Here is a 26,382-nt window from a genome sequence, read left to right as displayed (position 1 = left end):
GCTCAGTCAGTTAAGCTTCCAAGTCTTGATTTTGGCTCAGGTCATGATCTCACAGTTGTGAGATCGAGCCCCAAATCAGGCTCCTTGAAGCCTGCTTGACATTTCTCTGTCACCCTCTCCCTCTGCCCCTCCCTGCTCATGCTCTCAAAAAACAAACAAAAAACTCAAACCTTGATAAATTTTAAAGGACTGAAATAAATTAACACACCTAGATAACCAATGTCTTAAGCCAAAAGAGAAATTAGAAAACACTGAGTGAAATGAAGATATAACATACCAAAACTTATGAGATGCAGCTAAAAGGAGGCTTAGTGGGAAACTTACAGCTTAATTAATGCTTACATTAATAAAGATACTAAATCAATAACCTAACCATCTTAAGACGCTGAAAAAAGATAAAAACTAAGCCTAAAGCAAACAGAAAGGAGGAAATAAAGATCTGAATACATATCAATAAATGAGACCAAAAGCTGGTTCTTTGACACAGTCAACAAAATTGACAAACTTTTAGCTAGACAAACCAAGATAAACAGAAGATTCAAGTTACTAGTGACAAAGAATAAAAAGGACTATAAGGGAATATTATGAACAACTGTGTGCCAACAAATTACACAGCATGAATGAAATAGGCAGATTCCTAGAAGACACATACTACAAAAACTGATTCTAGAAGAAATAGATGATCTGAATAGACTTATAAAAAGAATTATTCATCAATAAACCACCCACAGAGCAAAATATGGGCCCACTCCCATGGCTTCACTGCTGAAGTCTATACAACATTTCAAGAAGAATCAATATCAATTCTTCACAGACTCTTCCAAAAAAAACAGAAAAGGAAAACTTCCCTATGCATTATATGACTCTAATATTTCCCTGATAACAAAACCATGACAAAAAAACACTGTATCTCTCATGAATAGGACAGAGGCACTTGGGTGGCTCAGTCAGTTAAGTTTCCTGTCCAACTCTTGGTTTCGGCTCAGGTCATGATCTCACAATTTCATGAGTTTGAGCCCTGCACTGGGCTCCGTGCTAACAGCGCAGAGCCTGCTTGAGATTCTCTGTCTCCCTCTCTCTCTGTCCCTTTCCCACTCCTGCTGTTTCTGTCTCTCTCAAAACAAACTTAAAAAAAAAATGTTGGGGCTCCTGGTGGCTCAGTTGGTTAAGTGTTCAACTTCAGCTCAGGTCATGACCTCACGGTTCGTGAGTTTGAGCCCTGCGTCAGGCTCTGTGCTGATAGCATGGAGCCTGGAGCCTGCTTCAGATTCTTGCCTCCCTCTCTCTGGCTCTCTGCCCTTCCCCCACATACGCTCTGTCTCTCAAAAATGTTAAAAAATATTTTGTTAAATAAATAGGACAGAATTCCTAAACAAAAATACCAGCAAAGTGAACCTAGTAACATAAAAAAAGAATTATACACCATGACCAAGTGGTATTTACCTCTGAAATGCAAGGTTGGTAATGTACGAAAATAAATATAATACACATTTAAGTATTAGTAAATATTTAATATATCCAAATTATATCTATAATACTTATATCTAATATTGATATCTAAAGACCAGTAGAATAAAAAAAACACAATCTTCTCAATAGATTCAGAAAAAGTATCTGACAATTTCCAACACCCTTCACAATAAAAACACTTAAAAAAAAATATCAGAACTTCCTCAACCTGATAAAGTTTTTTCAGTCATGAACAAAATCACAGCTACTATCATATTTAATGGTGTAATCTACATGCTTTCCTCCTAAGATGAGAAACAAAAGAATTTCTGCTCTCAACACTTCGATTCAACATTATACTGGAGGTTCTAGCCAGAACAATTAGGAAAGAAAAAGAAAAGGCATGCAGTATGAATGACAAGTAAAATTCTTTCTGTAAGCAGATTACATGACCTTATACATAGAAAATCCTAAGGAATCTACCAAATTAGAACTCATAAATGAGTTCAGCAAGGTTGCAGGACACAAAAAATCAACTGTATTTCTCTATACTTGCAATGAGCACATCAAATTTAAACATCTGCATTTGTAATAGCATCAAAAAGAACATACAGGAATAAAGTCAACAAAAAAAAGTGTAAAAGTTATACTATGAAAACTATAAAACACTGTTGAAAGAAATTAAAGATGATCTAAATAAAGGGAAAAATAACCTATATTCACAGATGGACGGTGAAAATTTGTTAAGATGGCAATACTCCCCAAATTGATTTATAGATTCAACACAATCCTATCAGAATGCTAGCTGACTTCTTTGAGACAAGAAGTCAGAATTGACAAGCTGATTCTAAAATTCATAAAGAATGTCAAGGGATTTAGACTAGCCAAACTAAACCTGAAAAAGAAGAAATAAGAGGAAGGACTCTCATTTCCTGATTTTAAAACTTAGGTCAAATTAACAGTAATAGTAATCGGGGGTGGGGGGGGGGGGAGAGATCTACAGTAGATAGTAATCAAGGATAGAATTAAGAGTCCAGAAATAAACCCATGTGTCTATAGTCATCTGACTTTTTTTTGACAAGGGTGCTGAGACTATCAGTGGAGAAAGAATGTTCTCTTCAACAGTAGTACTGGGACAACAACTGGATAGCCCCATGCAAAAGAATAAAGTTAGACTCCTACCTCATACCACATATAAAAATTACTAGAAATGGATCAAAGACTTAAATGTAAGAGATAAAACTATAAAACTCTTAGAAGAAAACAGAGATAAATATTCATGACTTTGGATTTGGCAATGTATTCGTAGGACACCAAAAGTATAAGCAACAAAGAAAAAATAGATAAAATGACTTCATCAAAATTAAAAACTTTTATGCTTTAAATAACACTATTAAGTAAGTGAAAAAAAAACACACAGATGAGTGAAAATATTTGCAAATATCTGACAAGACATTTGCATCCAGAATATATAAAGAACTCCTACAGCTCAACCACAAACAAAAAGCAAACAACCCAGTTCAAAGATAGGCAAAGGATTTAAACTGATATTTCACCAAAGAAGATACACAAATGACCAGTAAGCGAATGACTGACTGGGATGGCCAGAATTAAAAACTCAAATAATGATCAATAAAGCACAATAAAAGACACTCAACATCATCAGTCATTAGGGAAATGCATATCAAAACCACTATAATATATCAATACTCACTGGGATGACTATAACAAAAAATAGAAAATAAGTTGGTAAGGATGTAGAGAAACTAGAATTCTCCTGCACTGCTGGTGGGAATGTAAAATTACACAGCTGTTGTGTAAAATATGGCAAGTTTCTCAAAAAATTAAATACAAAATTACCATATGACCCAGCAATTCCCCTCTTGGGCATAAACACAAAAGAATGAAACCAAAAACTCGAAGAGACATTCGTACCCTCATGTCCACAGGAGTGACAGCTAAAAAGTGGAAGCTACCCAAGGGGCCATCAATGGATGAATGGATATACAAAATGTGGTATGTCCATATGATGGGATATTGTGCAGCCTTAAAAAGGAAGGAAGTTACAACTCATGCGATGACACAGATGAAGTCACAAAAAGACAAATATTGTACAATAGTCACAGACGGAAAGTAGAATGGTGGGTGCCAGGAGCTAGGGGGATGGGGAATAGAGAGAACCTACTTAATAAAAAAAGCAGTTTTATTCTGCAGGGATAGAAATGTTTTGGAACAAGATAAAGGTTGAGTGTACAATACTGGGAAAGTACTAAATGCTACTGAACTGTTCATTTAAAAATGGCTAATTTACATTATGTGAATTTCACCTCAGTAAGTTATCTTGAAAAACAAAGTCTGATAACAAAAAGTGTTGACAAAAATGTAGAGAAATCAGGACGTTCGCATACTGCAGGTGGAAATATAAAATGGTGCAGTGACTCTGGAAAAACAGTCTGGCAGTTCCTCAAATGGTTAAACACAGTACGTACCCAGCAATCCACTCTTAGGTATATACCAAAGAGAAATGAAAAATGTGTCCATGCAAAAACTTGTACACAAATGTTCACAGCAGCATTAGTCAAATAGCCAAAAAGTGCAAACACCCAGGTGGCCATTGATGGATAAACAAAATATCATATATTCATACAACAGAATATTTTGTAGGGATGGTTGCGCATTTCTCTAAATACACTAAAAACCACTGAGCTGTACGTTTTAAATGAGCGAATATATGGTAGGTGAATTCTATCCCAATAAAACTGTTAAAAGTGTTCTGAGAGTAAGGAAGTAGCTTCTTTACTTTTCCCTCTTATACTCCAAATGGTACTCACCTTTGCCATCACATAAATAGCACACATTAACAACTGGTCCAGATGTCTGTCCATCATAAGCTCAGGACACTGAATTATGGAGAACTCAAAACAGGTCCAGATTTTTTTCCTCAGTTCATCTGAAATATCCAGTTTAGCACAAAGATCCCGAAGGCGGACACCTGCCAAGTGGTACACCTGGTAGATAAACAAAAACATTTCAAACTTTGTTTACCTAACACTTCTATTTACCAAGCTCTGCCCTGGGAAGGGTACATGAAAAATTACCTTTCTAAAGAAAAGCGATAAAGAGCTGGTCTTCCTGGGCCTAATACTGTTGCCAGTTAAAGGTGGGCCTTGTTTCTGCTGGTGTCCACCTGGGGAGATCTGCTGAATGGCCACCTGACCAGGGACTTGCAAAGTTGTTCCTGTCACCTGTGGAGAGCTCAAACTTCCAGTCAGGGCCTGAGCACTAAGGGGCTGGATGGAGCCAGTCACAGCTTGGGCCTGCCCTCCAACATTGACCTGGACTGGGAAGAATGTTATCCCTCCATTTTCATTCGCAATACCTATAATGTGTTAGGAAGAAAACGATGATGATGAAAGGTTCTCCAGGCACGGGTTTCCAATTTCTCCCCTCCCAACCTCCTTCCCCTCTCCACTCTTATCTCATATGGTCATTCCAGCCAAGTCTCAGGTAACTTTCCAATAAAGGCCCCCGACAAAGAACTCAACATCCAACTCTGCCTTCCTCACCTTGTACAGGAATGGTCACTGTTTGTCCATTGTTGGCTGTGACAGTGGCTGTTGCCATGGTGACCAAAGTCTGCCCAGGAACTGGAGTGACAGAAACAGCCTCCCCCGATACATTCTGCACAGGGACAGCATTGACTAGGGGCTGTGGGGGAATGCGCCCAGGTGTCCCTCCATCAGAGGGGCTATCATTCTCGACAAATAACCGCCTTCTGGTGGAGCTGGCTGTCGGGGAGCTGTATCTGTCATATAATGTGGCTGGAGATGTCATGCCTAGGGTCAAAAAAAAAAACAACAAAAAACAGTTTAACTCAAGGAAACTGAGATCTTACATCCAAGCTGTTATGTTCAAAACTAATCAGTGTTTGAAATACTTCATAAACAAACATCACAGGGGTCATATCATAGCTCTGTTCAACTAAGGAAAGTTCAACCGAACACTATTAAGAACAAAATTTAAACACAGGAATTCTTCTCTATTTGTTCCACAGTGCTCCCTCCTACATTCCACCTTCTGCTGCATCGAACCAAACTTTGCCCTCCAGTGCTACAGGGCCTTGATGATTTAGGGGCAGTTTAAAGAATTACTCTATCTTCCTAGGATACTTTTGACTATATTCAATGTTTACCTGCCACTCGAGTGCAATGTGATTTCACTGTGAAGCCACTACTCGATAAGGGGACATGATGGACTTGATATTACTGTGGTATCATCTGGGAGCATTTTCCCCAGTTTTATAAATTTTCATCTTTGTGTTTTTCCACATATAGAAAATTACTAGGACTCAATAATGTTCTTCAGCAAGAACAGATATATGTGAGTTGGACTCAAGCTTAGTTTATTTTTAAAACTTGAATGAGATGTAATTCACATACATTTTAATCACTTAAACTGTACAATTCAATGGTTTTTGGTATATTATGTTAATTCATTTTTAACAGAAATATATATAATGTATAATTTGCCATTTTAACCATTTTAAGTATACAATTCAGTGGCATTAATTACATTCACAATGTTGTGCAACCATCACCACTGTCTCTTTCTGAAGCTTAATCATCCCAAATAGAAACAAACTTGAACTATTATGGCTCAGTCTGTTGTTAAATATTCACACTAGTGGCTTAATGTTTATGCAGCAATCCCACCCTCTTCCATGTCTGGCTATAAAATCTGCACATCAGTGGGTTTTTAAATTTAAAAATATATTGTAGGGAGTGCCATAAGGGGAGTGACAGGAGCAGTCCTGACAGACCATAGGTTAACATTTCAATTTCTAATGGCACAGAAGCGAACAAACTTACCAGATTTGTATTTGGAACAAAGTGCAGTTGGGAGGAATGCATTATGATCATCATCTTGTAAAGTATTAAGAAACGTCACGAAAATGGAGAAGTGGTAAGTATAAAGAAAATGAAGTTTAAAGGCAAGTCCTAACCCATAGATCAGGGAAGCAGAAAAACAGTTAAGCCATTATGATTCCTCTTCCAAAAAACGAGGAAACTTTCATAGAGATCATCCTTATTTACTGAGTATGCACTGATATAAAGTGATTCCTGATTTTATTCTTTATTATTTTTCTGTTAAAGTTTATCTTGAGAGAGAGAGAGAGAGAGAGAGAGAGAGAATGTGAGCAAATGGGGGAGGGGCAGAGAGAGAGGGAGAGAGAGAATCCCAAGCAGGCTCCTGTCAGTGCAGAGCTCTAATGGGGCCTGAACTCATGAACCATGAGATCATGACCTGAGCCAAAGTCAGACGCTTAACCGACTGAGCCACCCAGGCACCCAATGATGTCTAATTTTAAAACTGATCTTTCTTCTTATCAATTATATTAAAAGGTTGACCTAGAAACAATAATACCTTCTAATGGCATCCAAGGATTTAGAACTCTCTGAACATAAGCTTAAAGCTTACACCTGGAAGATGTTACAAAGAACTTCCTGGTGGGGCAGCCTGAGTGGCTTGGTTAGTAGAGCATGCAATCTTGATCTTGGGGTTGTGAGTTCAAGCCTCACAATGGGCAAAGAAGTTACTTAAAAACCAAAAAAGCTGCCTAAATACAACCTTATGAATAGCAAAACTTCTCTTTTCTGTACTTCTTGGGTCAGCACTGCTGTCGTATTAACCAGTGTAGCACAGCTCAACTGACAAGAGTCAAAGCTGAACACACTCGGGCCATTCAGTACTTTTAACTCACTGGCTTGCCTACACCTAATTGCACCATACAGCTCTATCTTTAAGAAGCTTTGCTGTTTCTTCTGATTTTGAAAGTAATACATATTCATCTTAAAAAATTTATAGAAAGCACCTGGAATTCTATCATCCAATAATAATCATTCTTAACAGTTTGGTTTTTCCATTTCAGCCCTTTTGTATGCTTATATATAAACACACACTTAAAATACAGTAATCACATTAATATACTGTATTCTCTTTGTAAAGCCATTCGTTATTTCATGCATCTTACTGTGTTCCTAAATATTCTTCAAGAGCATTAACTTTTAAGTGATCCATGTGGTACTATATAATGCACAGAATATTATCTTCTATATAAACCCTATTAACTTCACTTGTAGTTTTACAGAATTTCAATTCCCAGATATGAGGCTCCCAAATGCTCCCCGTGAGTATTTTATTTTATTTTTATTTTTAAATTTTTTTTTTTAGCGTTTATTTTTGAGAGAGACAGAGACAGAATGCAAGTGGGTTAGGGGCAGAGAGAGAGGGAGACACAGAAGCCGAAGCAGGCTCCAGGCTCCGAGTCGTCAGCACAGAGTCCGATGTGGGGCTCGAACTCACAGAGCTGTGAGATCATGACCTGAACCGACCAACTGAGCCACCCAGGCACCCCTCCCCCCCTAGTATTTTAAACTTACTTCTTCCAAGTCCTCCAGTATCAGCACGAACTTCACTCACCCTTCTGGGAGTCAAAGGAGAGCCAGTGATACAAATATCATCTGCTCTTTCCAGGTTCTGAGGTGGCATAACCTATAAAGAATTATATGCACAGAATATCATTATTCAAAAAAGCATTTTAATTAGAATACAGTAACAATCTGAGGCAAAAGAAAACTTGGCTCATCAGTTATTCAACCTAAATAAAATCAGTTGTCTTTTTCATTTTCATACTGAAGTGGACAAAAATTCTGGCAGGCTTAAAAAATTCAAAACTAATAACAATACTAAATACAAATCCATCTTCATTACCAATTTAGAGAATTAGAATATCAATCACTCTAATGTACAGAAAATTAAGAGAGAATACTGCATTCTTACTCTGTCACTGAAACCTTGGCACAATCACAAATTATTTCTGAGTCATAGCTTTAGGGGTTTCTTCTTAGATACAGGGGTGACTATACCACATCAAACCTAAATGCCACCCTCCCACTTCCCATAAATAAGAAAGACATTAAGTTTCATTGCTCTCGGTGAAACAGGAATATAAATAGACTGATACTGATATACTTTTCTTCTAGAAAGATGCGAAGGTATTTTCACAAACCTCTTCGCAAGTCGGAACCCTGTTTTCATTGTCTCTAATTCTGTCCCAGAGTGGAGACTCTGGTTTCCATGCCAAATGATCCAAGATCTGTTCTTCAATCTGATTAAGGTGTTTTACCACCTCTCTACAAAGACCATCTTCCGCTCTAATGAATACTTCTATCACCTGAAATAACAAAAAATATTCTGGTTTAATAATTTTTTTTCACCACAAACTTGTTTAAGTGTGAAGTAAAATGGATACATTTATTCAGATGCTGCTTTATACATGTTTATAGATACATTAATTCATCAAAATTCGAAGCCTAAAGAATAGTACTATTTTGAAATAGCTGGTCTTCCTTTCACTGTCTTTATAAATAATTATTATATAAAATGCACGTGGGAATTATATAAAATCTTTGGTATAACAGTATATTTTAAACAATTTTCTAAGAAAAAAGATGCCTACTTATTGAAGTTGAAAAATACTACTCTCAAAACTTCATGTTTAAAAACTCTAGGGCTGTCTGGCTGGCTCAGTAGTAGACCATCTGACTCTTGATCTCAGGGTTATGAGTTCGAGCCGCCCCACGTTGAGTGGTAGAGATTACTTAAAAAAGTAATCAAATAAAAACTCTAAACATTCAATCCATACCATTATAAAAGCTGATTTTGCTACTATATTAGAAAGAATTAAGATAAATTCATATACTGAATCAATATCAAGACAGAAACAACTACCAAATCAATGCTATCACTCTGCACCTCTATATAACATGTGAAAGATAATTTTTATTTTCTTCTGAAGGATACTTTCATTGTTATTTCCATAAAATAAAAAAGGTTGCTATATAAGATTAGCTACTGATATGCTTGCCACTTTTTTTGAAGGCTACTTAGCTAATAAAATGAAAGCATTCTAAAAGCTTTTATCAGATAAAAGGAAGAATCAAATGAAGGTTTTGCCCAAAAACAAGTCTTCATACCATCTTAAAAGAATTTAAATGGCTCTTAAGACTGTTCTATTTCTTCTCTCCAAATAGAGTAGAACTTACTAAATATGTAATTAAAAAGAGAAGAGAAAGGAGTGCCTGGATGGCTCAGTCAGTTGAGCACTGCACTCTTGACTTTAGCTCAGGTCATGGTCCCAGGATTGTGGGATTGAGCCTGGGTCAGGCTCCATGCTGAGCATGGAACCTACTTAAGATTCTCCCTCTCTCTCTCTCTCTCTCTGTCCCTCTCTCTCCCTCTACCGCTCTCCCCTGCTCAAACTCCCTCTCAAAAAATTGAAAAAAAATAAAAGAAAAGAAAAGAGAAGAAATGTACGTAGGTAGCAAAATGAATTAGCTGCTGAACAACAGGAAGTTCATCTCATCTATAATTTCCTCATAAGTGTCATATTTTTTTAAATACCTTATAAAAATGATAAAGTGGCACATCAAATATTTCAGTAATAAATGGAAAATTCCCAGGAGGCTTATAAGAAAAAGTGACGACCTCAAGGCAGCAGGCCAAAAGCGATCTATGGAATGCATCTTGTTCCAGAATGCCCTACAAAACAAAGTTATTAACATTTAGAAACATAAGCCTACTCTAACAAGACATTTCTTCCCCAGTCAAGTTAAATAAAAATACCAAAGCATGTCATTTTCTGAGTTAGTGAGAAGTATGTGCTTAACTTCCTTATAAAACTTTTCTTAACTTTATAAATAAGACCATGTTTTAGCAAAAACAAGTATTAAAAGAATGTATATGAACTTTTAAAAATCTTACATATTGTAAAATATAGGTAATAAAAAATTACATCCCTAATAAAAATATACATACACCCTGCTGCTTAGAGGAATAATAATATGGAAAGATGTTACAAAACAGTATTTATAGTTAGAGGCCACTCTCATAAAAAGACAGCTGGAAGGAAGGCAGGTGACTGGTTAGATCGTCATGGATCAAAAGTCAACACGTTTATCTCAGGACACATAATCACATTTTCCTTTTTGTTTTTGCTTATTAATTTTCCAACTCTATACATAAACATTTACTATTTTTGAATTAAAAAGTTATTTAGACACCAAAAACATAGGTAACAGGAGAAAAAAACAGATAAACTGGCCTTCATCAAAATTAAAATCTTTTGGGGGTGACTGTGTGGCTCAATTGGTTGAGCATCCAACCTCAGCTCAGATCATGATCTCATGGTTCATGAGTTCGAGCCCCACGTTGGGCTCTGTGCTAACAGCATGGAGCCTGGAACCTGCTTCAGATTCTGTGTCTCCCTCTCTGTCTCTACCACTCCTTTGCTTGTGCACACTCACTCGCTCTCTCAAAAATAAACATTTTTAAAAATATTAAAACCTTTTCTGTATCAAAGGACACCATCAATGAAGTAAAAACACAACCCACGGAACAGGAGAAAATATTTGCAAATCGTGTATCTGATAAGGGATTAATATCCAGACTATATAAAGAACGCCTGCAACTTGACAAAAGGCAGACAATACTACTAAATATTATGGATAATATTCTGAATATTATTCAGTCTTAAAAAGGAATAAAGTTCTGACACATATGATAACATGGATGAACCTTGAAAACATGATGCCAAGTAAAATAAATGAGACACAAAAGAATAAATATTGTATGATTATACCTAGAATAGGTAAATTCGTGGAGACAAAGTAGAGATTACCAGGAGCTGGAGAGAGAAGTGAATGGGGAGTCACTGTTTAATGGGTACAGACTTCCAGTTTGGAATAATGAAAAAGTTTTAAAGATGGCTAGTGGTAAGGGTTGCATAACACCATGAATGTACTTAATGCTGTTGAATTATACATTTTAAAATGCTTAAAATGTTAAATGTTATGTATATTTTACAATAAAAAAGTTGTTTTAATAAGTTTCTTAAGTGAGTATACACGTATCCAATAATTATTATCACCCCCTAAACTGCAGCTATGTTTTATACACCTTTCTGTATATTTCAAAGTTTAAAAATCTGTCATTAACAACTTTTAAATTCCAACAGTCATAATTTTACATATAAAAAAGAAATGTAAATAGTTACAAGAAATCAGAACAATTATCAATTTTAAAATTTTCCTAAAATGTTACTTTAAAAAATAGTTTTTAGGGCGCCTGGGTGGCTCAGTCAGTTGAGTGTCCAACTCTTGATGTTGGTTCAGGTCATGATCTCAAGGTTCGTGAGATGGAGCCCTGCCTCAGGCTCTGCACTGATAATGCAGAGCCTGCCTGGGATTCTCTCTCTTCCTCTCTCTCTGCCCCTTCTGCTCTCTCTCTCTCAAATGAAAAAAAAAAGTTTTTAAAAATTTTTATTGATGTCATTTAAGTAAATACCACTTATTTCAAAATCAATTTATATTTGGCTAGTAAAATCTACAAAAAGTAATCACCTTCATCAAAGAGCACTGGTTGAATGTTGATGCTAAAGTCCTATCGAGTCAACACTCAACTTATTCTTGCTACACAAGGCTTGTCAGGAGAGTATACAGGTTAATAAGTTCATGTATTCTAAAAACTCAATTCAGGTTAAGTCTGAATGTTTCAATCCTTTTTTTAAAATGTTTATTTATTTATTGGGGAATAGGGGCAGAGAGAGAGAGAGAGAGAGAGAGAGAGACAGAGAGAGAGAGAATCCCAAGCAGGCTCCCCACTGTCAGCCCAGAGGTTAACACAGGGTTCAAACCCACGAACTGTGAAATCATGAGCTGAGCCAAAATCAATAGTCGGATGCTTCACTGACTGAGCCACCCAGAAGCTCCTGAATGTTTTAATCCTTGACTACAGAGTCTTACGGCCCATAGAAACCATGAGTTATAGCACATGGCCTACTGCACTCAGAAACACTAAGTGGGGTAAGGAGACTCAGAACACAAGTTTCCTTAGGTGCCAATCACTCCCTCAGAGCCATGGTTTTGTCTTTGTTTTGTTTAGTTTGGGTTCTGTATGGGTAGGGCCAAAAGGGAATTAAATTTTATTGTGCTGATCAATACACTGGTCATTTACTCACAGATAAATCCATGTCTCCCAGTCTTTTCTGTTCCTGTTCAATAACTGATTCTAATACTTTATAGTAGAGCATTTCTGCAAAACGAAAATGTTTGCTGGCAATTTCTGCATAAATAATAAAAGAAACAGTCACATGCAAAGAAATTATTGTAGAAAGTGAGAGTTTATCCCATCCCCTGCCCATGAAATAAAATATAAAAACCAACCAATTACTTCCTATACATGCACTTCTTACACCTGCTGTTCCCATCATTCCTAAGATTTCTTAATTTTCTTCATGGTAACCATACTAACGCTCAAAATTTTCTAAAATTATGAAATGAAATTTGCACTGAGAAAACTGTAATAGCATTCTATTAAGAGTTTTGTTTTTGTTTTTTTTTTTTGTAAGTTTGAATTGAACAGCTGTATGCTAGGAGGTATACAATTGGTTTGCTATTCTACTCATACTTGGTTCTAATTCATAACATCAAACAACTTCTAGAACAGGTCTGAGCATGAAACAGCTATATCTTCTGAACTTATTCTTAATATTTTAAAGAATCACTATACTTCTATATTTAATAGTATCTAGTCTACAAGTGAAACTAAAGATTTTGCAAACAAAGTACCAGAAGTCCAACCAGTCTAAAATTTCTCTTATGGAGAAAGGCCCAGAAACTACTTGGTTGACAAAAAAAAAATGGATATCCATATCTCAGACCTCAATCTAAAGTCATAAATCCTTTCTTCATCTTTCTGATTTAGTTACCAAGAAAGGACCCTGTAGTTAAACTTCAAAAATGAACAATACAGACAATATTAAGCTGTACCTTTAGTTGAATTACTGAAATCCTCATCTGGCTGGGAATGCTGAGAATATATTTCATACATTTCTTTCAATCTGTTGGCAATAGCCTGTGTTGGATCCCTGGAACATGTCCTAAAATTTTTTTAAAAAAATTTTTAAAATTAAAAAAAAAAAAAGTATCCAACTTAAAGGTCTTGCTGAGTCACAAATAAACTGTGTATAATTCTGTAGTTTTACTAACCTATAAATATAAAATACTTTGAACAGAAACTACACCTCCCAAAGTATTCTAGGAGATGCCATACTTCCTTATCGCAGGTGCTGGTACTCCCGTTTTGCATGAAAAAAATGTATCTTGTGTGGAGCTGCATGCAGTTAAATTTAGCATTCTTGACTGGCCCCCATCTACCCTACACATCTACAATCACTGATAACAAACAAAACTGCCTTCAATTGTTTCCTCAGAGGGCAATACAAGTCCCATTAGGAACTCCTGGAAGAAAACAGAATGAAGGGGTGTATAAACTATACTACAGACTCATAGAAACCATTACTGGCACTTTTCATTTTTTCCTCCAAAGCGAGGTGTATTTCATTGACTTTTTTTTAACTTGAAAGGCAATATATATTCAATGCAGAAGCAGTAAACAAATTATCAGCAGTTGTTAACAACTATGTTTCTTTTTTTTTTTTTAGGAATTAACACATCCTTTTAAAACTCGTTTTTAAATATGTTTAAGGCGTAAAATTCCTAGTAGGGATTCCTAGTCATTGCTACTAGGAAAACCCCACCTGAATGAATAGCCAGTGGCAAACCACTATAAAATGTTTTGGTTGCATGTGGGGCAGAGGGGTAGAGACCATCTTCATAGCACCCCAGCTCCACGAGGTCAGTACACAGGTCTGTACTACTGTGACGCCCATGAGGTGATCTAAGTTGCTTTTCCTTCAGCAAGGGTTTTACTTGTCAGAAAGGCATTATCCTTGACCTCCAAATTTGACAATTTACCGAGGAGATTCATAACCTTTGGGTTGCTCTGATATCTGACACATTTGCTGGATTCTGGGCCATATCCTGGAAGGCCACCGGAGCTTCTGGATCCTGCATGGCTGTAAGAACCTTTGGATCACTATGAACTTCACTGAGCCCAGGCATTCCTGCCATTCCAGGCTTGCCCCCAGGAAAGCACCTAGAAAAGAGCCAGTTTGAGCTTCTGTCATCTAGCTTCTTCCTCTCTCCAGGTTCTCTCGTATTCTTCCCAAGCCTTCTCAACCCTACTTTCTATTCTTTCTTTGATCTCTCGCTCTTCGTGTTTTCACTCTCCACATTTTCACTCATACCTTCTCTGATGTTTGGCAATTTTCTGGGCCCTCACTGATCTTGTCTCAGCATCGCACTAGCATCTACATCATAGTCCAGTTTACAAGCAAGGGCAAGGTCACGTGCTGCTTCTTCTCAATGGCCCAGAAGCCTGGGCTTTCCCATGCCACTTGTAATGCTGAGCTGAGTCAGGATTTATTTCCATAGCTCTATCACAGTCTTGGATGGCAGTGTTTGGCATCTGTAATTTAATGAAGACACTGGCTTTCCTGGCACACAGAATGGCCAAGCGAGGATTCAGCTTGATGGCATCTGGGTACAAATCAATGGCCTTTTGCAACTCATCATCATTTAGGGCATCCAATGACAGCCACTATTTCATCATTTGCTGGATCCATCATTTCCCCACTCATCTCTATATTTTCATCTCCCATTTCTTGAGGGGCATTGTTATCTGGTTCAATCACACCTTCACTGTCAATTTCTAGATGACTTTCCGTGCTTGATGGTTCATCTGTCTTATGTTTTCCTCCACCTTCTTACTAGCTGTTTTTTCTTCACTGTAGCAGGTGGTAGTTAACCCGCCACGCTCACCACCCATTCTCAGGAAGTGCATTTCCTTGGTGTGCAGAACACTCAGGTCCTGCTTACACATTTTCATGAAGGCCTGAAGTTCGTTCACTTTGCAGGGGGTCCATAGGCCAGAGGCTGTGGCCCGGCCCAATTCCAGGTGTGGGTGCTATGTAGAAGCAACTGTGATTTTATTTTGATCACAAATATAAAATTGTAGCAAGTTTAGAAAATTGTAAAGAAAATAAAAATCAGTTATAATCCTGCTAGAGGTAGCTACTGACTATCATACACAAACAGAATTTTATTTATGAACACACTCACAGGTACCTTTTTACAGAAAATAGGAGTCTTTGGTTTTACTTAGCGTTTACTGGAAATATTTAACCCCACTAATGGTGTCTAAGATTAAAGAAGCTCCTACACCTGGAAAGAGATCTGGACGCTATAAAGTCAGTCTTCTAAAATGTATTTATAAAATGCTTCTGTATTCTAGGCCAACAAGGTCCATCTGCGGAAGAGGCCATACAGACTCAGCCTGTTGGGTATTAATCACAGTCAAGTTATGAATAAAGCAGACTTCATGAAAATGTGAAGGGAAATTAGTCAACCTTGGTATTTAATAAGTCTAGCTGTGAGTAGGAAATTACTAGTGTATACTGGGCCTCCTTATACTATACCACCAGAAATAAAATAGGCCCCTATAGGATCTATGTCATCAAATCCGATACTTTTTAGGACAGAGGGGCCTTGGAGGTAATATTTTCAAATAAACTTGCAAAAAACTGTGCACAGGTAATAAAATCCAGTCTATCAGGCTTTTCACTAGGGCTCACTGATATTTCTACCAGTCTCCGGCAGATCAAAGGACTAAAAGCAGTTAACTTCCTTTTCACACTAAGGGTATTTTACACAACTTACAAAAGTTATGGTGGTTTGACACTGATTATGAATGTAACTGTTTTATCTTTTAAAATCTGACCTACCCCTCAGAAATTTGCTCAGGTCCAATCTTCTTCATGAAGTCCTTCGACAACTGCTATTTTTATTGATCCCCGCCCCCCGCCCTGCTTCCTGAAATCTTAAGATAGAACATTTGGTAACAGTTTGGTGCCTTATTCTACAGTGTCTAGTGTTGTTAATTACTGTCTCCTCTACTACACAGAAGAAATCTGAGTGCTACGGACTGAATATTTGTGCTCCGCCTCCAAATTCCTATGTTGAAACCTAATGCCCAATGTGATGGTGTTTGGCTGTGGGGCATGTGGGAGCTGATCAGGTCATGAAAGTGGAGCCCTCATGAATGGGATTAGTGCTCTTATAAAAGAGGCCCTAGAAAGCTTCCTTGCCTCCTCGCTCATTGTGAGGACAGCAAAAAGACAGCTGTCTATGAACCAGGAAGCAGTTCTCATCAGACACTGAATCTTGGAACCTTGATCTTGGACTTCCAGCCTCTAGAACTGTAAAAAATTAATTACTGTTGTTTATAAGCCACCAGTCTATGGTATTCTGTGATAACAGCTGGAACACACTGAGATACTGAGGAACACACTGAGGAAAAATGATCACCAACATAGACGGTGACCTATGTCCTCTACAGACTAAAAACACGTCTGAGCATGCAACTGGTATAAAATTAATAATGGGTGAATTAAGCCACTAAAAAGTAAAAAAAAAAAAAAAAAAAAAAAAAAAAAATTAAAATAGAAAATGGTCAACAATCAAATCTTAGAAGGCAAGAAGGGCTCAAACCCACCTTAGAATCTGTTCCAATTTCTCACTTGGCGCATTCTTGAGGCCTGTGAGCATGGTGTGAAGACGACTCAAGCTGTGTGTTGCTGTAGAAACTGGGGTCACACAAGGGCTGTTATCCTTGACGTACCTCACACCAGTCAGTGGTGTGGAGATCCTAAGTGCTTTAGACTAAATGGGGGCGGTGGGGGGGGGGGGGGGGGAGGGGAGAAGACTATTTTAGATTAGAATGACTTTCAGTTACTTCACAAATGAGAATTCAAACCAATCAGACTTCATCAATAAATTTTAATGATTCAAATATCTCCATTCTTGGAATCTGAACATAACACCACTAGGAGCCACCACCCTCCATGTGAAGACGTGTGAAAGGACAATTTGTATTTTAGCCAACTAGAAAGTCTGTCTCTTAAAAATTAAACCCTAAGACAAGGCATACTTCCCGTACTTCCCTGTCATCCCTACTTTAGGCCTAAACCTGAAGGCACAAACAAGGAATATACAGTAAAGAGCATCGCTGAGAAACAGAATTTCACAGCTGCCACCCACCACTTTTTCGTAACTACTCAAAGATTGACAAAGGAAAGCTGTGAACTAACCCCGGCCCAAATGAATTCCATGATTTAACAAAAGCCCATCTAAATCATCAGATCTGCTTCAGAGACATGGAACAAAACAAACATTCCTAGATGCGAAACCAGCCTGACACAGAATGGCCTTCAGTCTTCTTGCCCCTCCTTTACCTCTAGTTACTAGAATCTATCGGTTTCCCCCCACTCAAGTCTACAGATCTTCAGGGAAATAAATTTAAGTCAACATTCCTGAATATAAATATGAAAAAGATAGGACTTAATATCTGAGAATTTAAGCATGACTACAAATGCTAATAAAACATCTTTTCTATTTCTTCTAATAAACTCTGAAAGGTTAAGAGAGCTTAAGAGTGTCTTTTATTTTATTATTTTTTTAATGTTTATTTATTTATTTTGAGAGAGAGAGAGACAGAGAGAGAGAGAGACAGAGAGAGAGAGCGCAAGCAGGGGAGGGGCAGAGAGAGAGGGAGACAGAGAATCTCAAGCATGCTCTGCAATGTCAGCACAGAGCCCGATGTGGGGCTCAAACTCAGAACCGTGAGGTCATGACCAGAGCTGAAACCAAGAGCCAGACACTTTAACCAACTAAGCCACCCAGGTGCCCCAGGAGTGTTTTTTAACATTCAAGACAAACTGTGTTTCCCCACGTAGCTAAGTATATTAATTCTAGAGATACCTATAAAAACACCTAGCAAAATTTTCACCTGGCAAAACAGACTACTCAAGTTTAAGGAGATACAGATACGCAGAGGAATTTGCCATACAGATATACCTCTACACATACAGATATAAATCTACATGTTTTCTGTGACTTAAACAGGAGAGAGCCAAGACTTCCACTTGGTTTCAAAGAAATTAATTCTACAATTTTTTTAGGTCAATAAGACAATCTGGGTGGATTAACTACATTCAGAAGGCTATTCCCTGCTTAACACGTCTTTTCCTACAGCCAGCTTCTTCCCTGTATATAAACCAGTGCTTTGCTGGGAGGGAAAAACACCTTACACGTGCACAGCAAAAGCAACAGCAGCATCTCCCACTGCCCACAGACATCAATGCTTCCACACAGGGAACGAGGTATGACTGCCACAAACAGCTTTCTGCCCACAGTTCTCAAGGTCAGCATACAGCTTCTCGGCAGCACTGTTTAGCTCTTGGCTTAAAACTTCCTGGGCATTCTGATCAAGAGGAGTCTTTCTTTGACTCAGGTATAAATATTGCTATTTTTGAAACTTCAGAACTTTCCTTCTCCAAGTAAACACTTCTAAACTTTGGAGTGCCCCAGAGCTCTGTCCTTAGACCTCTTCCATTCTCTATCAACTCACATAGTCACTCTTCATGGCTTTAAAAGCCATCTATATCCTGATGTCTCCAGAGTAGACACACACACACAGCCCTAACTTCTGCTATGAACACCAATCTTGTACATCCAAACTGCCGACTCCACTTGTCTACGAGGATGCCTAAAAAGATATCTCAAATAACATACCATCATAACCCCATCTCTGAGTTTTTTCCCTGAATAAATGTCAATAATAAATGTTCATGGAATGCCTACTATGTGCCAGGCACTGAACACAGCACTGGTCACAGCCCTCATGAAGTTTATGCTTTTTAATGCAGGAGACCCATAACAAACGATTCTTTTTTCCCATCTTTGTATTTATCTATCTACTTACTGTCAGACAAACAATTCTTTCTACCCACCCACTTACCTTAAGACAGTGACAAATACTAAGAGGAACACTAATCACAGAGTAAAAGGGGAAGGAAGTGCTGAAGGTTGGGGAGGATGTCAGTGGTTATTATTCTATGCAGTGGTCAGTCTATCAGAGACCTGAATGTAGTGAGGAAATAAACCACATGAATATCCTGAAGAAACATGTTCTAGGCAGAGAAAACAGCAAGAGCAAAGGCTTTGAGTTGGGGTATGCTCGGCATATCTGAAGAAGGAGAACAGAGGTTAATGTGACGAGCACAATGGGTGAGGAGGAGAGTGGTAGGAGATGAATTCAGAGAGGCAGCGGGCTACATCACTAAAGACCTCAGAGGCCTTTGGAAGGACTTCAGCTTTTATACCATTTATGCAACTGGAGTCATCACCATTATCTTTCTCTCACACCCTGGATCCAAGCCATCAGGAAATCCTGTGGGTCCTGTCTCCAAAACACAGCCCCAATACCACCATTGCTCTGATCCAAACACCATGAGCTATCACCAGAACCAGTGCGACAGCCTCTTAATTCCCTACTTCTACCCTGGCCCCTGCCAAACACCCCCTACAAGACCTTGAAAAATGCAGATCAGACTAATTCAGTCACTGTTTTCCATAACACCTTCTTAATGGCTTTCCTATCAGAGCAAAAGCAAACATTCTTACCAGAGCTTCCAAAGCCGTACAAGGTCTACCCTGCCCCCACCCCCACCTCACTTTTCAACCACTCTCTCACTCAATTCCTACCACAGTGCTCTCTCATCATTCCTCCAAAAAGCCAGTCGAGCTCCTACCACAAGCCTTGGCACATGCTATTCTCTGGGCTTCAAACACATTCCTCGGCTAGTCACATGATTTGCTTCCTCACTTCACGTCTCTGTTGATGTTACCCCCTCGGAGATGTCTTTCCTCACCGCCCTATCCATAGCAGCCCAAGGCCCACCCATTCTCCCTTTCTCCCCACGCTCTGAACTACTACCCTATTTGACTTCTCTTTATACACTATCATCCGACGTCCAATATATTCACTTGTTTGGCTATCTATTGTCCATCTCCCCACACTGAAATATAAAACAAGGTATTCATGGCTATTGTGTTCACTGCTGTATCACCAGTATGCAGGACACAATCTGGCGTGTGGAATACCTTTAGAATATTTACTGAATGAATAAGCAAACCAGGCTTAAATCTGGTCTTACAGGTGAGTTACCCCTTGGAAATATACACACTGCCTTTGGAAGCACTTGTCAGAAGCTGTGTATTTTCTGTGAACATCACACAATAGAAGACAAACTCTTAGTCTCCATCATCCTAACTGTATGCATGAAATAACACCTGAAATTCAATGATCCTGAATGTCAATTTAACGGAATTTTCCTAAAGACTATAGATGATCAGTTTCTCTAGTGTCTAGATGAAGGTACCATTCAGATCAATTGACATTTTCTAAAATGCTTACTACATTCAATATGTAAAGACTGTACATTACTGGCCCATTTTTTTTTTTTTAAAACCAACAGTTATATCAGCATGATACATTCATTTAAATTTATATCAAAGGCTCTTTCTCTCAGATCCAACCGAAAACTTGGAAAGTTGATGTTAACAAAAATTAAGTCAGTAGACACAGAGACCACTTTTTCAATTAAGTAGGACAAGAATTTCCCTTTTCATACTGGAAGAAGTATAACACACACACACACACACACACACACACACAATTACCACAATAACACAGAGACTCCGGCATGTCTGCTTTCCTGGCACTGGTCAGCTCACCTTGTCGAAATGCTGCTGGAGGATGGCTTTCATCTGCACCCTGTCAGCAGCCTCTGCTCCCGAGCCAGTGTTCAGACACCGTGACAGAGTCCCAATTTCCTCTTCAGCATCCTCTCCAAGAAATATCCTTTCATCTAAATTCCCAACAGATAAAACATACTCCTCATAGGCCTTATTGATGGCTTTACTATAGGAAAAAAAAAAAAAGACAGGCAAAATGTACACTCACAGGACTGCCGTTTCAGTTAGTGTTTTACGCCACCTAATTAGGTCATTTTTTTATTTACTCCAAGTTCTAATAATTTTGTGAAAGTTAAATTTCAGATCACGGTTACTTACATCTGAGCTGTATAAAATGCAAGCTTGCTACACTAGGCTCACCTGTCATACAGCGAGTGTATCTTGCTGACAGTATTTTGGCGGGGATTGGAGGGGAGGAACCCTGTACCGATCTACCTGGGAGGTGCAGTTTCTGGTAAGATGCTTAATTATCTTTCCCAGTTGCTCTAGGCACCTTTGAAGATCTCGCTACTTCTACATCATCATTTGAACCCATACAGTTCCCAAAGAACTTCTTTTATCTCAAAAATTATGATCCAAAAGCTTAACTATTAAAACTTTAAAAAACAGCCCATACAATTTCCAATAAATTTTAACCTGTGTGCTTAGAGTAACAGTTGACACAACTTTTGATTGCTTTCTGATGTTCTCCCACAAAACATATTCTAAGTTTCCAGGGTACAAACAATAAAGACACTAAACTCTGAGGTTTCCTAAGTACATAGTTTACAAAATATTAAAGTGGCTGATAATACAAATACTCACAAACTCTCTGCAAAGTTCCCAGGTTCTAAAAACCCTGTAAGATTTTCTTCTTTTCCCTTAAGGAGCTATGATGAAAGAAAAGATCCTTAAGTCATCATATTAAAATAAATCTTTCCACAGAAAATATTTTCACATTACTTTACTACTTACAAACCTTTTTTTCATAAAGTTTCCTAATATAGGGTTTCCAGAAATGTTCCTTTATTCCCTTTGCTTCCAAAACGAGGCCATCATGTAAGGAACAGAGTTTCTCAATGACACAAGGTGGGTCCGAGGAAGGTTTAGAATCCTTAGCATGAAAATCCTCTGACAGGCCTATAATGAACAGAATCACAGAACAGAGAGATCAGGTAGCATTCAATAAATCAAACTGTAATAAACCAAAATACAAATAATCTAATCAGCCTATGAGTTAGTGTATAAGTACATAGGAAAGAGTGTAGAGGGGCATAATTTGACTCTAAATATACCTCAAAGATAGCAAAGACAAAAGAAAACATAGGCAGTAATCTCTTCAATATCATCCTCTTCAATATCATTCAATATTGAATGTTGCTATCATTCAATAGCAACATATTTATGGCTATGTCTCCTCAGGCAAGGGAGACAAAAACAAAATCAACTACTGGGATTATACCAAAATAAAAAGATTTTGCACAGCAAAGGAAACCATCAACAAAACAAAAAGGCAACCTAATGAATGGGAGAAGATATATGCAAATGATTTATCCAATAAGGGGCGAATATTCAAAATATATAAAGAATTTATACAACACAACACCAAAAAAATCCAAGCAGTTCAATAAAAAAATGAGCAGAGGACCTTAATAGACATTTTCCCAAAGAAGACATCTAGACGTCCAACAGACACATGAAAAGAAGCTCAACATCACTAATCACCAGGGAAATGCAAATCAAAACCATGAGATATGACCTCATACCAGTCAGAATGGCCATTATCAATCAAAAAGACAAGAAATAACAAGCATTAGGGAGGATGTGGAGAAAAGGGAATCCTCATACACTATTGGTGGGATGGTAAATTGGTGCAACCACTTTGGAAAAGTGTGGAATTTCCTCCAAAAATTTACAACAGAAATACCGTATGATCCCATAATTCCACTGGGTATTTACCCAAAGAAAATGAAAACACTGATTTGGAAACACCTACACACCACCATGTTTACTGCAGCATTATTTACAACAGCCAAGATATGGAAGCAACCCAAGTGTCCATCAATATATGAATAGATCTCTCTCTCATTTTCTCATATTCCCTTTCTCTCTCTCTCTCTCTCTCTCTCTCTCTCTCTCTCTCTCTCTCTCACACACACACACACACACACACACACACACAGGTATATTATTAAGCCATAAAAAAAAAAAATGAAATCTTGCCATTTACAACAACATGGATGGACTTAGATGGTATTATGCCAGGTGAAGTAAATCAAACAGTTGATAGATACCATATGATTTCACTTACATGTGAAATTTAAAAAGCAAACAAAAAAAAACCAGACTCTTAAGTATGGAAAACAAACTGGTGGTTGCCAGGGGAGAGGTGGATGGGGGAATGGGCAATATGGATAAAAGGGATTAAGAGGTACAAACTTCCAGTTATAAAATAGTAAGTTGCCACCCCCCCCCCCCCCCCCCCCCCCCCCCGCCAATGGAGTATTTCTGGGCCTGCTTGTCTGTGGTGAGCCATGGATGCCAGTCTCTGTTCTACAGGATGGGGTTTGTTAAGGTTGTCAAGAATAAGGCTTGCATCAAGAGATACCAAGTGAAATTTAGAAGAAGACAAGAGGGCAAAACTAATTACTATGCTTGGGAACGCTTGGTAATTCAGGATAAAAATAAGTAGAACACATCTAAATACAGGATGATAGTCCACAGAGAGACCAGAGAGATCATCTGTCAGACTGCTAATGCCCGTATAGAAGGAAATGCGACGGTTTGTGCAGCGCGTGCTTATGAACTCCCAAAGAGAGGTGTGATGGCTGGCGTGACAAATTAGGCTGCAGTGTACTGTAGCAGGCCTGGACAAGATCTAAGAAGGCCAAGTGGAGGTGACAGGAGATGAATACTGTGGAAAGCACTGAGGGTCAACCTGGTACCTTCACCTACTATTTGGATGCAACCACTCCTCAAAATAAAGTTTTGGGGGCCCTCAAGAGAGCTGTAGATGGTGCCTTCTCTGTCCCTAATGGTACCAAATGATTCCCTGGTTATGATTTGGAAAGCAAACAATTGAGTGCAGAAGGACACGGGCAGTACATCATGGGTCAAAAAGTTGCAGACTGTATGCGTTACCTAATGGAAGAAGATGAAGACGCTTACAAGAAACAATTCTCTTAATACATAGAGAACAAAGTATCTCCAGGGGGCACCTGGGTGGCTCAGCTGGTTAAGTGTCCAACTTTGGCTCAGGTCATGATCTCGCGGCCCATGAGTTCAAGCCCCACGTCAGGCTCTGCTCTGACAGCTTGGAGCCTGGAGCCCGCTTCGGATTCTGTGTCTCCCTTTCTCTCTGCCCATACCCTGTTTGCACCTCTGTCTCTCTCCTTCTCTCTCAAAAGTAAATAAAAATTTTTAAAAATTAAAAAAAAAAAAAAAAAAAAAAAAGAACAAAATAACTCCAGACATGGTGGAGGAGATGTGTAAAGCTCACACTGCTCTAGGAGAGAATCCAGTCTAGAAGAAGAAGCCTAAGAAAGAAGTTAAAAAGAGGTGGAACTATCCCAAAATGTCTCTTGCCCAGAAGAAAGACTGGGCAGCTCAGAAGAAGGCAAGCTTCTTTAGAGCTCAGGAGTGGGCCACTGAGAGCTAAATCAAACCACAATTTTTATGAAGATTTTTCAAAGACAATAATAAACTTATCGACCAAGTAGCTAACATAAATAAATTAAAATAAAATCAAATACATAAGGCATGGAGATGAAAAGTACAACATAAGGAATATAGTTAATAATATTGTCAGAACACTGCATGGTGACAGATGGTGACTACACTTACTGTGGTGAGCGCTGAGTAATGTACAGAGTTGTCGACTCACTATGTTGCACACTTGAAACTAATATGACACTGTATGTTAATTATACTTAAATAAAAATAAATATACAGCAAATACAGAGAAAGTACATCACTACTCAAAAGATTTCAGTTAATTATTTATCTGGAAATAAAGAAAAAAAAGCTGAGATAACAATTTTAGTATATTGCAATAAGATCTAAAGAACATAAAAAAATAAAACTTTGCAAATAAGTCTGACATTCAAATAAAAAATACAACTTTGAAAAAAATTACTATTCAAAGTATATACTGTTTATATATTTTCATTTCATCATACTGGATGTAGGTAACATATTGATTTATGGTTTATTCTTACCCAAGACTCAGTATAAGAATAAATAAATAAGGGGGGCCTGGGTGGCTCAGTTGGTTAAGCATCCTACTCTTGATTTCAGCTTCAGGTCATGACCTCACAGTTCGTGGGTTCGAGTCCTATGCTAGGCTCTGCACTGACAGCACGGAGCCCGCTTGGGGATTTTCTCTTTATCTCTCTGTCTTTCTGTCTCTCCCTCAAAAGTAAATAAATAAACTAAAATCAAACAAAATGGATAAATAAATAAGAGGAGAAAAATGAAAAGCAGCTACTACATAGAAATATAAAGGGAGTTAGGAAGGAAAGGAGAGAATACGAAGAACATTAAATGTACTGAAGCAGGAACAACTAAGTAACTTTAGTAACTTTAAAAATCTACCTTGAGGGGCACCTGGGCGGCTCAGTCAGTTGAGCTTCTGACTCTTGATCTTGGCTCAAGTCACAATCTCACGGTTTGTGGGATCAAGCCCAGTGTCAGGTTCTGTGCTGACAGTGAGGAGCCTGCTTGGGATTCTCTCTCTACCTCTCTCTCTGCACTTCCCCACCCCCCCCGCTTACGTGTAAACGTGTGCTTACGCTCTCTCTCAAAATAAATAAACATTAAAAAAAAAACTTCAGAGCCAGACAAGCTAAAATTTTAACGATAACCACCCCAAAACTGAAAATCACTCAGAATCCTACCATGGTATTATTCAAATGTCAACAGTTTATATACTACCTCTATAAATACTGTTTAATATTTATAATATTGTCTGTGAGTTATAATTTGGCCTCTTACTGTGTATCATTCATAGAAATAACATGGCCTTAAAGCCTGCTTAAATGCATTGCCAAAATCATTTCTATCCATCTTTTAGTTTAAGAGCTAAAAATTCATTTTACTTATTTACAACCATAACTACTCCTCTTCTGTAGGAAAAAACCTGAATGAAGATTATTTCAATAAATCCATTTTGAGCTCCTACTGTGTGTCAGGCACAAAGCTCGGCAATGCAGAAAACAACATCAGTTTAATGCGACTTTGCTACTATAGGTTTTTAAGTTCCTTCTTGTTGTTTCAGAAACTTCTACAGTTGTCATGTAAGACTTCACACTTTGTAATATTTGCGATTGCACTTTCCATA

The 26,382-nt window shown here is 38.0% G+C and overlaps 1 protein-coding gene and 2 pseudogenes across 7 annotated transcripts in view; 1 reads left to right on the top strand and 2 right to left on the bottom strand.

Moving 5' to 3' along the window:
• The window catches only part of RBL2 (RB transcriptional corepressor like 2), a 62,605-nt gene that overhangs the window by 23,629 nt on the left and 12,594 nt on the right, over positions 1-26,382 (bottom strand). For all 7 annotated transcript variants that reach the window (XM_042920798.1, XM_042920796.1, XM_042920794.1 and 4 more), the window contains 12 exons: positions 22,024-22,184; positions 21,870-21,934; positions 21,045-21,231; positions 16,963-17,129; positions 13,338-13,447; positions 12,527-12,630; positions 9,913-10,050; positions 8,519-8,683; positions 7,890-8,001; positions 5,016-5,285; positions 4,548-4,828; positions 4,281-4,457 (listed from right to left, as the gene is read on the bottom strand). In XM_042920798.1, coding sequence (XP_042776732.1) covers positions 4,281-4,457; positions 4,548-4,828; positions 5,016-5,285; positions 7,890-8,001; positions 8,519-8,683; positions 9,913-10,050; positions 12,527-12,630; positions 13,338-13,447; positions 16,963-17,129; positions 21,045-21,231; positions 21,870-21,934; positions 22,024-22,184 — 1,937 coding nt within the window. The remainder of the gene's footprint in view (positions 1-4,280; positions 4,458-4,547; positions 4,829-5,015; positions 5,286-7,889; positions 8,002-8,518; positions 8,684-9,912; positions 10,051-12,526; positions 12,631-13,337; positions 13,448-16,962; positions 17,130-21,044; positions 21,232-21,869; positions 21,935-22,023; positions 22,185-26,382) is intronic.
• On the bottom strand, positions 13,462-16,567 carry LOC122208776 (annotated as a pseudogene).
• LOC122209125 lies at positions 23,557-24,826 on the top strand (annotated as a pseudogene).

This window comes from Panthera leo, chromosome E2 (assembly GCF_018350215.1).
Source record: "Panthera leo isolate Ple1 chromosome E2, P.leo_Ple1_pat1.1, whole genome shotgun sequence".
In the NCBI taxonomy this organism is placed as follows: Eukaryota; Metazoa; Chordata; class Mammalia; order Carnivora; family Felidae; genus Panthera; species Panthera leo.
The sequence above is the reverse complement of the archived record's forward strand: the minus strand, read 5'-3'. Positions and strand labels throughout refer to the sequence as shown.